Source organism: Megalopta genalis, chromosome 11 (genome assembly GCF_051020955.1).
Source record: "Megalopta genalis isolate 19385.01 chromosome 11, iyMegGena1_principal, whole genome shotgun sequence".
Lineage (NCBI taxonomy): Eukaryota > Metazoa > Arthropoda > Insecta > Hymenoptera > Halictidae > Megalopta > Megalopta genalis.
Window position 1 is genome coordinate 7161731 of NC_135023.1, and position 11341 is coordinate 7173071.

The window sequence follows — 11341 nt, forward strand, 5'->3', positions numbered from 1 at the left end:
ACCATCGGAGAAGCCGTTGAACTCTTGGCGAACGGACACTTTGGTGAACGGGCCAAAAGAGAATGTACCTGTTGTTACAATAGCAGAGCTGATGTACGGCAGCAAGGCGAATATTTCGAAGACCGCCGATTATTTCCAGCAAAGGTAATTAGGTTAAACCCTCGCAGGACGAACGTAGGCCATCCGAAACCCGATTCATACGCTGGCAAAAAAGTAGCTACGCGAGATTTTTTCGTGAGTCAGAAACGACACGGTACCGTCCTCCGAGGGTTAACGACCGTTCATAGGGCGAGGATCGCAGGGCCTCGATTACAAATTCTGCCGAACCCTGAAGCGACTCCTCCGGCGACCGGGATTTTCTCAGCAATTCCTCGGCCGAACCATTAAAGCGTTCCCCGCGTTTTGTACTCTCGTTGCGGATGAAAAGGGAGCAAGAAGGCGGCTTCGGGGAGCCGGGAGGGAGAGGAGGCAGTCGCGGAGATGCAGCACGAACAAAGTGCAGGCAGGCAGGCAGGCAGGCAGGCAGGCCGGGTTTCAGGTTCGGCTTCGACGCGGCTGGTTCTGGCGCAAAGGGGTTGTATTTTTAGTCCTTGAAGGAATATCGAGACCAGAGGGACGGGCCAGGGAGCAGGAGAGGAGCACGCCGGCCGGGGTAAAGAATTTTTACGACGCGCATTATTTTCCAAGATGGCCACGTTCGTTCGTTCGTTCGTTCGTTCGTTCGTTCGTTCGTTCGTTCGTACGTTTCCTTCCCCTCTGGTTCCCTCTTCGTTCGCTGGCTTCACCGAGCAAAAGCCGACGCGGTAAACCTGTACCGCGTTTCTTCCTTTTATCCGGTATGCGGTAGGCTGTCTCTTAAGCCGCGTTCACAACGGCCCGGACGGATCCCGACGGTAATAACAACCATCCATCGAAAGTGCGTTCCCGACTGGTTCACGCGTTCATCCGCGACGTTGCAACGCTCTCGGTTTCGACGGGGGCCAAGCAAATTTCGTGCCCACGGCCGAATCCGATTGTCTCCCCCTGTCCGCAGGCCGGCCGGCGAAATCCGCTAATGATTCGGAGAACGGCGCGTTAAGAGGTCAGCCGGCTATCGGCTCGCTGGAAATCCCATTAGCCGGCATAATTGCACCGAGATTGCAGACCGGTGGCAATAAAACCGCGGCGCGAACGCTGCTCGCTTCTAATTAACCTAGGATCGCTGGCCAATTGAATGCATGTTTAACCCAAAAACCACACGGTCCGTCTATTACTCCGCGCTCTTGAGCTTGCGATGCGACCGCGGTGGATCACTCGCAGAGAGTACATTGTGGCGCAACGTGATACACGCTCCGGGCAATCCTTCGATTCCGGAACGACGACCGAGAGACAGTGATACCGAAAGTGGGACGCGGTGCAATCGGCCGATGCACGAAACGTTTCCCTCGATTCGTTTCGTGCACGTTCGAATTCTATGTGCCGCGATCGATAGCGTGCAACGACGGCTCTGCGCCGAGGATCGACCGAGATAGAATTAACGTTGTTTCCGCGAATGCAACGTCGGTGCTCGCGAAGAACCGTGTTTTCCGCGGAGGGACGCGCGTCGCTAATGAAGAAACGTATTTGACGTCGCGGTATGTTTTACAACGACGCGATGGGCGGTAATTCGAGGCCGGAAACCGGCCCTGGGATTGGTGGGCGGTCGCGTGAAAAAGCACGCGTGCCTGGAAAGGCAGCGAGGCGATTATCGGACCGGCGGTGCGGCTTGCTGCGGCGTGCCGCGGCAGTCGGCGCGCGTATAACGTGTTCTATGGGCCGTGCTCGAAAAAGTGTTTCAAGCGTTGTTTCCCGTCCCGCCGACGAAATTCCCGGTCAGCAGCAGTGAATTCGAAGCGGCGCGGCGCGGCGCGCAGATCCACCGCGCACGCGTCTCCTCGAAGGCGATCGTCTTTTCAGTTGGAACGGCCACACGGCCGCTCGTCCGAATCATACGGCGACTCGTGCGGGCTCGATTAACACGTCTCGCGAATCCCGCGGTCCCTCCTGCCGAAATCCGCGAGATCGCCGAGCGAACCGAACCCTCGCGTACCCTCGCGAACCCGTTCGCCGAGTGCATCGGGCCCCCGGCTCTGTCGATCAGCACGGTCACGTGACCGCGTGGCAACCGGTTCGATAATGCAGCCGATTGGCTGGACGATCGCGTGCCTGCTGCTCGCGGCCGGTTTTTCGAAATGCGCGAGCACCGAGTCCACTGCGCTGGACCACGGCCAAGTGGAAGCCACGAAGATTTTGCCGATTTCCAAGGACACCGTCGACCCCGACGTTCAAGTGGTCAGAGAGTTCTTGGACGGACTGATCGATGGCGGGACTGATCAAGGTGAGCCAACAACAATCGGACGATGTTTATCTTCGACACCGTCGCGCAGATTTCATCGATAGGCTGCGGATCTTTACGCGGAATTATAATTGCCTGTGTTGGTTGCAAGATACAGTAGCTGCGCGGTCGTTTCTTTCATTCTTTAATTATTTTATCGAGTTGAAAGTAATGCGATGACATTTTTTAATTCTTTAAATTCTCTAAATGTTTTCAGTGTTTTGTATTCGATCTATTCGTTTCTGTCCTGAATGCATTATAATTAATTCGAAAGTACTTTCCTTGCTCGATGCAGATTCAATTTCAATTAATATAGAATCAGCAAGGTCAAAATTATGTGCGGTCACTTTACGAAACGTAAAACACGCGGTGGAACTTCATGCGCATTCGACGCAAGCTTCGACTTTCTAATTTCAAACAATAGAACGTACCGCAGATTTTTTTTTTGTTGTCGGTGATTAACGAGAAGGCGAAGATGTCAATGGATTTTGTAATTGCACAGGGAGCAAAGGGGCGAGGACGTTCGGAGTGAAACGTATACAATTCATGCTGATGCCTATGGTATACAAAATGGGTGTAATGATGACCATGCTGACAGTGTTGACGGTGATCTCGTTGAAAGGACTGCTCATCGGTAAGCACGAATTATGGGGTATTGTTCCCCGACGCGGAAACATAACGGTGCGAGTTTGGTCTGCGCGCGATGCGCATACAGAATCAGGAGACATCGTCCTATTTTATCAATAATGTCCCCCCGTGATTCACGGGGCTAGCTTTGGTCGCGTTTCGCCGAATTTTACCGGTGGACCCACTTTCCTTTCTTTGATTAGTATTGACACCGCCGCGTGCACTCGACTGTGAATCTTTTGGTAAACACTGGCCTGCAGAATGCCAATCGATATCGGCCCACGAGCTCGACGAAACAGAAACGTTTAACGCTAGGTTCGCGTTATTTTTTACATTTACGATCATTCAGATTGTAAAGATTTATTTGTTACACAGGAAGCTTTAGATCTTCTCCGATCCATAAACTGTTAAAGATTTATTTACGAGCGACCTATTCGATATATTACGGTAAATATTATTCTTATAAACTAAGATAAAACATTTTCTATTCTACTGTATTTTATTGTATGCTATGCGAGATACGATGAGACGGATCGCTTCTAATCCGCAAGGAAATTCATAAAGCTCGTTATAATTGAAGTTAATAGATCGCCGCGAACCGAATTACGAAGCAATCGGTAACAACGCGTCATGTCCAGAACGGGGAACAATTCGAAATCGTCGGGCACTCGTTAGTCTAGTTTCAGGTTTCTCGATTATTCGGCGCAGCGTGAACTGACACTAATTTACTTGCAGGTGTGACCCTGCTGGTGCTGAAGCTGAGCACGATAATAGCAAAGTTTACATCCGGCTGGCACGAAAATACGTCCCAGCAGCCGATCCACGTGCACGTGCACAACAGTCTGCCGATCGCGCACAATCAGGCGTACAGCGGCTGGATGCCTCACAGCGGTCCAGACGGCGACGAGCATTATTATTACAGAGGATAATAATATGTCGTCTAGCTCTTTCCACGGATGAGAAACTGTTCCACCGACGACGACCACAAACGGAACCAGGCTATCGCGCATCCTGGTGCTTCTTTTTCTTTATCGGCCATTTTTCCATTTGGAATACGCAGCGTCGGGCCGACCGCTGCGGTTTTCTTCCCAACTGCATACGTACGTCGAGACGATCTAGGAGATCGGAAACACGAGGATCGAGGACTTTCTCGGCATTCGGAGGCATTTCTCGCGAACCAAAGGAACTGTACCGATTTAACTTAACCGACATCGACCCGTCGTCCACGGGACTTACCAGAACCCCCTCCGTACCAAGCGCGAACGAGTCCTTCTGGGACCGTTGGATCGAAAGCGTAGAACCAAATTCGTAGATTAAGTCGCTTTAGTTCGATCCCTTCGTTCCGCAAGCGCGCGCGGCTCGCCTTGAATCGCTAGTATTTTTTTTCTACGTGAGAGTACAATAATGTCTCCCTAACTGACCCTCAGATTGATTTGGGAAGAGAAGATGCAATTTTTAGAGCTTCGCACCTCGTTTATTATAGTTACCGATCGTCGACAGCTATAAAGAGCCGAGCCGCAAGGCTCGAACAATCGTATCTTCTCTTCCCAAATTCTCCATTTTTCTGCGCAATCTGAGCGTCGATTAGGGAGAATTCGCTGTATTTCCGTCGAGCGTCTTGGGAACGAAAGGGTTAAGGAGCAACCGTATACCTCAACTTACTAGTAGCTCGTAAGCATCAACTCCGACTTATTTATGGATCGATGTACACCGTCGCCGAAAGTTATTTATTAAAACCATTGTCAATCGCCACTCTCTGTTGTTCTGTCAGCGTTGTCCCAGACTTTCCGAATGTTTCGCGATCAAGAGCAGAAATTCCCTGCGAGAAATTCACGGAGACCGAGCTCGAGGAAAATTCGGGAATCGAAATCGCAAAGCGGGAAAGCAGGTTTTTGACTTTTCAGGGTTTCGAGGAAAGCTCGCAGGTGCTCTCGCAAGGTGGTCGCAGGTGCTCGCAGGTGCTAGAATTGAATTTTCCGCGGTTCATGGTCCGCTGCTCGCGCGCGAGCCCGCAGCCAACCGCGTGTGCACATTCTCGACTGCGGCACGAATTGTATCGGCAGACTGCACACTGCACAGACCCAGTTTCCTGGCTTAGTGGGGTACGCTTAGAGCAAAAAAGGAAAAATCTTTGCTCTCCGCTCCGCAGATCGGTCAGTAGTCTCAAGCGCAGCGATCGGCGAGCTTCTTCCTGGCTGTTCAAATCAAATATTCATAAGAATAACCTCGCGATTGTGCAACGCCGTTATCGATGCACCGTTGACAATTGCTTTCCCGGGATACCGTGGATCAGTGTTACCGGAAGTGGGGAGGTGGAAGCGACGAGTGCATGGAATTAATCGAGACGAGCGATTCTGTCGGTAACGGTCTCCGATATCCAGACTTTGCGCTCGATAGGCGAGGGACAATTGATCTAATAGCAATGGGAAACGCGGCGAAAGATCCGGACGCTTCTCGGCTCTGATCCATTGATCCGCACTTTTGGACAGGAGTCTGTTGATCTTAGATCGTAGGTTTATCGAACTCGAAGCTATGAACGGACCGGAAACGCTGGCTTGGTGGCTCTGTTTCGCGATCGCGGTCAACGAATTCGCCGTAGCCGATCAGGATGAAAAGGACGTCGCGGATTCGAACGGAACCCTGCAATTCGATATATCTCGAGGGATCGAGTTCCATCTCGCGAACAACGAGACCGCTGTCGTCGTACGAATGTCTGCTCTGCTGGCAGGTGAGAATTTCAAGCATAATCGAGACGCTCCGGGTTGGTCATCAGCGTTCAGAGTCTCTTCTTTCAGACGACGAGAGCGAACAAAGGGCCGGAGGAAGATTGAAGTTCAAAGGACTTTTGAACAAGATCGGATCCACGATGATGATGGTCCCTTTTCTTATCCAGGTGCGACGCTATTCCCGATTAAAGAAAATGCCCCGAGCGCTCGGAGCGACTAATTAATAGGTCGAGTCGTAAATAACTTCCGTTTCTTTATCGGACATCTATTTTGTTTTTTTCTTTCTTCGCTTATTTTCTCTGTTTTCTTTTCCTTATTATCTTTACTCATTTATTCATACCTAGTTGCATCGGAAGTTATTTATGACAGTGCATTTCTCGAGAGACAGCTCGCCGAAAAGAGATCACTGCAGTTTCGGTATTCGCGAGGTAGGAAGTAGCAACTGGGTCATTTTAATTGGTCCGATAGTTCTAGCGTTAACGCAGCCAAACGCTAGCCGTTGTAACGAGCACGATGAATCCAAAGAGAAAGTCAAATCGATTAATAGTGCGCGGCGTTAGTTCTGGGAATTTGGGATCGTTCTTTGTTAGAATTTCGCGCGCGCCTCGGAGAATCGGCGTCGCGACGAACGCGCGGAGTTCCGCGATCCAATTACCATGCCAGCAGCGAACGCGTTTCAATTAACGACTGGTAACTTCCAGATGATATCGTTGCCCGGCACTCTCGCCTCGATCAAGTTCAGCCTGCTGCGGAGCATCGTCGTGGGAAAACTGGCGATGCTGATCATTCTCTACAACGTGTTGAAGAACTCGCAAAGATCGGAGGTGGTCGTGGTCCATAAACCCGAATACCACGAGCACTATTATCACAGTTATCATCAGCCGGAAGACGACGACGAGGGTTGGCTGGGTAGATGAAACGGCGTCTTCCGTTAGAAACTGTCACTTAACGAACCGATCTATCCGTATACCTCTTCTCCGATCGACTGCGAGGCGTGTCGTTACGCGATTCGTCCGGCAACGAGCACCGATTTTTCTACGATCTGTAACCGCGCCACGGAAATATACGGTTTATCAACGGTGTTACGATGCTCCACGTAATAATCGACGAAACGAAACGACGCGGTTCCCGCGAGCGATGCTACACGCGGAGATCATCGGCGGCGGGACATTCGGTGACCCACTTTCGGTCCCGGCGTAACGGCATTTCGGTCCAGATTCTGCGGCGATCGTCGACGTGCCGGTTTCCCTTTTCTCAGCCGTTCGATTCAACGTCGAAATCGAAATTTGTATAACGCGGAGTCGATTTCGTTGGACCGTCCGCCGGAATTAATTAAGAGATCCGCCGAGATCGCTGTCGCGGCGAGCAGGAAAATCCGTGTTTTCCGTCGCGAACTAAGCGGTCGAACGAGTCGTGGTAAAAAAGAAAAAAGGGAAAACGTGAATCGGTGGTTTTCGAGGGAAACGACGCAGTCGAGCGCGCGATCGTTACTGGCGGATTTGGATCGGTGTTAGGAACACGCGAGGGAAGTCCGCCGACAGTGGCTTGTTGTTCGAGGCCTCGATATTTGCGATGCGTTTACGTGCCAGAAACCCACCTGCCACTGTACATCGCGTATCGCGTTAGTATGCCGACCGCCATCGATCCTGTATCGACAGCTCTCCCCATGACGGTCGGTATCGGCGTGCCGTTTTCTAAACTATAAAATGCACGATGCGCGCCGCATACCTGGCGAATCGAGCCTAATCTTTGTATGCCTTAGATCGCGAGGCAAGGCCGACGTGCAAGCATTCCGCTTTTACAGAAATCGATTAATCGCCGCGTTTCCAATTAACTCGGCCTCTCGTCATCGGCGAGGCGGCATTGTTCTTTCCGATGTTCCTTCGATAACGTAGAATCGTATCGTTAACAATGTTAATCGACAGCGTTTAATATTTCTGTGGAACGAGCAGTTCCCTTCACCAGAGATACATCCACTCTTCAGAAATAACGCTGACCTTATGGACACCGATTCCTCTGTCAGATTACCTCAGACTTAAGCCAACTGCTCGTCGATGTATTACGAGATCCTGAGAAAAATCTCTGGGACACGGTGCGTTTAATAACTCGGATATTACAATTGACAGCTGAATGGGGAATCATTGTAACGATGGCAACGCTTCGATGCATAAAGAATTTATAAAAATGATAGTCGAATTGTCTCCGTGCTTCACCCTCTACTCGCGAGCGTTAGAATACACTTCGAGGAACCTTTTGTTGTTCGATTGAAAATTTAGCAATTCGAATAGAAGAAATTTTCGATCGAAGATCCACGATACAGGATCGCTTCCTCGAGAGATTCGCGGGACACTTTAGCGCGTTTATGTTTCCTCGTCGATCGTGCACCGCCTGTACGCGGTCACGGAGATCATTTTAAACGAGGGGCCCTCGAAGCGGGCCCGAACAAACGACTCCGAGGCTTTACGATGCTGTGAACGAGCCCTCGGCTGGCCCACCGCGAGGATCAACGATTTACGACTGTTCCGCGTCTTTGTGCAATTATTCGAAGCCGCGTGAAAGCGAACGTCGGCCGGCGATCCTCGTCCGGCCTCACGGAATTTTTTCCCCGCGAAGCAGATTCCACGGTTTCCTCTTCTCTCGACGAGAGAATCTTCTCTCCCTCGCGACGGGAAAACATTTTTCCCGTTTAGTTGCGTCACCGTTCAACGATCAACGATCGAATCGTCCCTCCTCGTTTAGTATCGCGAACTTCTCCGGCTGCTGTGAACACCGTTGACGATCCGAAGCGTTCTGCAAAATGATCGGCAAGGTTTTCTGGATTCTCTGCTGTTTTTCGTTGGGAAATTTCGCGACCGGCGCCGTTGACGAAGACGCCGACGAGCGGCCGTACGAGTTCTCGTTCAACATCACCGATTTTCAACACCGGTTCGAGAAGAAAGGTGAGATTCGAGGACACTGTTACTTTCTTTTCGTCTTGACAACGGAAATCCTGCCGCGTACAAGCCTTGTTAACGATCGATTGTTTTATGAGACGCCGACGGAATCGTCACCGGGGAGTTCGGGTTCGTAACAGCGGACGGCGTGTACCACGAGACTGCTTATGCCACCGACGAGAACGACAATTTCATTATCACCAGGATGAGGAACAGAAAGATCACCTCTCGTGAGTCTTTATATTTTCCGATCTCTTGCTCGACGATTCGATCAAACGTTGATGTTACCGTTTCAAGTGAAAGACGCGCTGGAGATATTCAAAGACAGGCCGGAAGCTGCGAAGAAGCTGGTAGAGGCTGTCGCAAAGTCCTGCGGAGGGTGCAAGATTCCTGTGATAGGAGACAATGCAACCGACAGGGTGCAATCTCCTGCGGAATTGAGACCTCTTCTGGGAAAGACGGCCAAAACCAACGCTGGACTCGCGAAACCTGGTACAAAATTTTTTAACCCTTAATCGGACCGCCAATTTCTGTCAGTTATTGCTTCAAGTAATTTTGCACATTTCTAAATTAGCAAGCGCGAATAAATTTATATTGTAACATTGCAAACTTGATGAGCTAGTAGAGGATTGCTTGCATTCTTACAGCGATATCCATGCTGTTAAATTATTACTAGATTATTAAATTGATCACCTATTACATTATTATCAGATTATTAAATGAATCGCCTATTAAATTATTATATATTATCAGATTATTAAATGAATCGCCTATTAAATTATTATTTTCTAACATCTCACTCATGAATTAATTTTACAGGTGCACTGCCAACAAAAGGGAGACCGCACCAGGAAAGGAACCGAATCCCGGAAGATCCCAAGGACTCTTCGAATTCGAGACGAGGGAAGACCTTGAACCTCGACGCGTCGGAGAAGAACAGATTAAATGGAACGAGCGAATTCCCGAGGAAGGAAACAGGCGATGTTTTCTATCGCTTCAACTACAGCATCTCGTCGCACGAACACCAGGAAGACGGGTTCAGGGACGGTGCAAAGGACGGCAGCTATCGGGCACAAAGTGAAAATGGTGTCGACACTCGGGTGAAGTATCTGTCAAACGAATTCGGCCATCAGCCAAACATTTCGTTCGTTCCCGGAGCTAATGGGACCGAGGAGAGTCGGCTGAAGGGCTACTCCTTCCTGTGGTACTGGTCTTGAGAGATCTATGGGCCTGTTATCCATGTAGGCACGACCGATTTCTAATAAAGGATGAATCAACTGTCGATCAAATCGTTCGTCTCGCCGGTCCCGATCCTTATCGCGTTCTATTCCAACGATTTTAAGCAGCAGCACGGAGAGTCTCGGTGAACTTTTTTGCAATTTGTGTCGGGGTTCGACGAGTTTTCTGCGTTTGATCGAATTGATAGGGAGCCCGGAATGCGCGACGGTCGTCGTGACACGTTTTCGGTGCTCCTCGCTCTAACGTTGGTCCTGTTACCAGCGAGCAAAACTCGTTCCGCGAAGATCTAGTTTGACCGGTGGAAAGGCACAGTAATTTTTGGAAATTGCCGACCCGAGAGAAATTGAAATAACTCGCGGTACAGCGTAAATATTAATCAAGGCTCCGAAAGAAAGTGCTCGGGGTTATTCATCGTTTGGAAGTAGCAGCCTGCTTTGTCCAGCAACAGCGAAGTTCGACCAGCAAGCTCGGATCTCATCGACCGTGAAATTTTCATTGTCGATCACGCTCGCGTGCTCGGTCGTAGACGATTATTCGAAAAGAAAACTCCGTAGACGCGTCGAGAAGCAGTTTTGGAATCGAATAAACCCGTGGGAAATATTTCCGATGCGATTCTGAAAGAGTGGAGTAGCGTCGTTGCGGTAATCGTTACGCGAGAAGCTGGCCCGATCAATCTCGCGATCGTGATTTCGATTAAAAGAGAATCGATGACGTCATAGTAGCGTGAAAAAAACAACGATGCCTGTTATTTTCGATCCCGCGGCTATTTCGAAAGTACCGATTTCACTACGATTCCGGGGCCCCCTCGTTCCTTAAATAACGATAAAGATGCCCGGAATTAGGTTGTATTAGCATCCCGTCGTAGTTTCAAGCGGAATTTCTGTCGCCGGTCCACGTACGTGACCGACACGCGTGCCAAGTTACACGCGCCCGATCCTAAATCCATTATTTTTTCCCTCTTTCGGCGCGTAACGCGGGCAGAGATGCCTCGGACGCGCTATAAAAAATTCATTCCGACCGAACGGCAAACGGATTTTCGAACGTTCATCGATTCGCCGCGCGATTCGCAATTAGCGGCGAAACTTGGTCAATTAAGGTAGAGGACGCGGGGGACCGATCGAAACGCGGATCGATTTCCATGAAAAACGAACACGGTCCGTTAGGAGCACGAATTGCTCGTTAACGATCATATTTCTAGCAATGTTCGATCATCGAAAAGAGACACTGGACTACCGCGAAGAATCTACGCTCCCGCCTACGGGGGACTCCTTCTACGGAAGCGGGCCGGACGCGATTATGCTAATTGATCGGCATCGATTCTTAGAAATATTTTACTATCTAAGTGTTCATTGTTTTAGCACTTGTTTTATGGTCTCTCTAATGCGATTTTTCTTCCGACCAACAACATTCCTATTTTATATTACTTAGTGCATCTTATGGATACGAAATTGAATCCCGTCACT

General features: G+C 49.9%; 3 protein-coding genes across 3 annotated transcripts; all 3 read left to right on the top strand.

The window, feature by feature from the left end:
- The first annotated feature begins 1759 nt into the window (after nt 1-1759).
- On the top strand, nt 1760-4732 carry LOC117226153 (uncharacterized). The gene is made up of 3 exons (XM_033480214.2): nt 1760-2356; nt 2856-2987; nt 3716-4732. The coding sequence occupies exons 1-3, from the start codon at nt 2155-2157 to the stop codon at nt 3907-3909; spliced, it is 528 nt and encodes a 175-aa protein (XP_033336105.1). The 5' UTR covers nt 1760-2154; the 3' UTR covers nt 3910-4732.
- Nucleotides 4733-5053: 321 nt separating this feature from the next.
- On the top strand, nt 5054-7896 carry LOC117226277 (uncharacterized). The gene is made up of 3 exons (XM_033480439.2): nt 5054-5708; nt 5776-5873; nt 6408-7896. The coding sequence occupies exons 1-3, from the start codon at nt 5513-5515 to the stop codon at nt 6621-6623; spliced, it is 510 nt and encodes a 169-aa protein (XP_033336330.1). The 5' UTR covers nt 5054-5512; the 3' UTR covers nt 6624-7896.
- A 399-nt stretch (nt 7897-8295) lies between these two features.
- On the top strand, nt 8296-9928 carry LOC117226276 (lethal (3) malignant blood neoplasm). The gene is made up of 4 exons (XM_033480438.2): nt 8296-8645; nt 8738-8869; nt 8937-9131; nt 9459-9928. The coding sequence occupies exons 1-4, from the start codon at nt 8504-8506 to the stop codon at nt 9854-9856; spliced, it is 867 nt and encodes a 288-aa protein (XP_033336329.2). The 5' UTR covers nt 8296-8503; the 3' UTR covers nt 9857-9928.
- Nucleotides 9929-11341: the final 1413 nt, after the last annotated feature.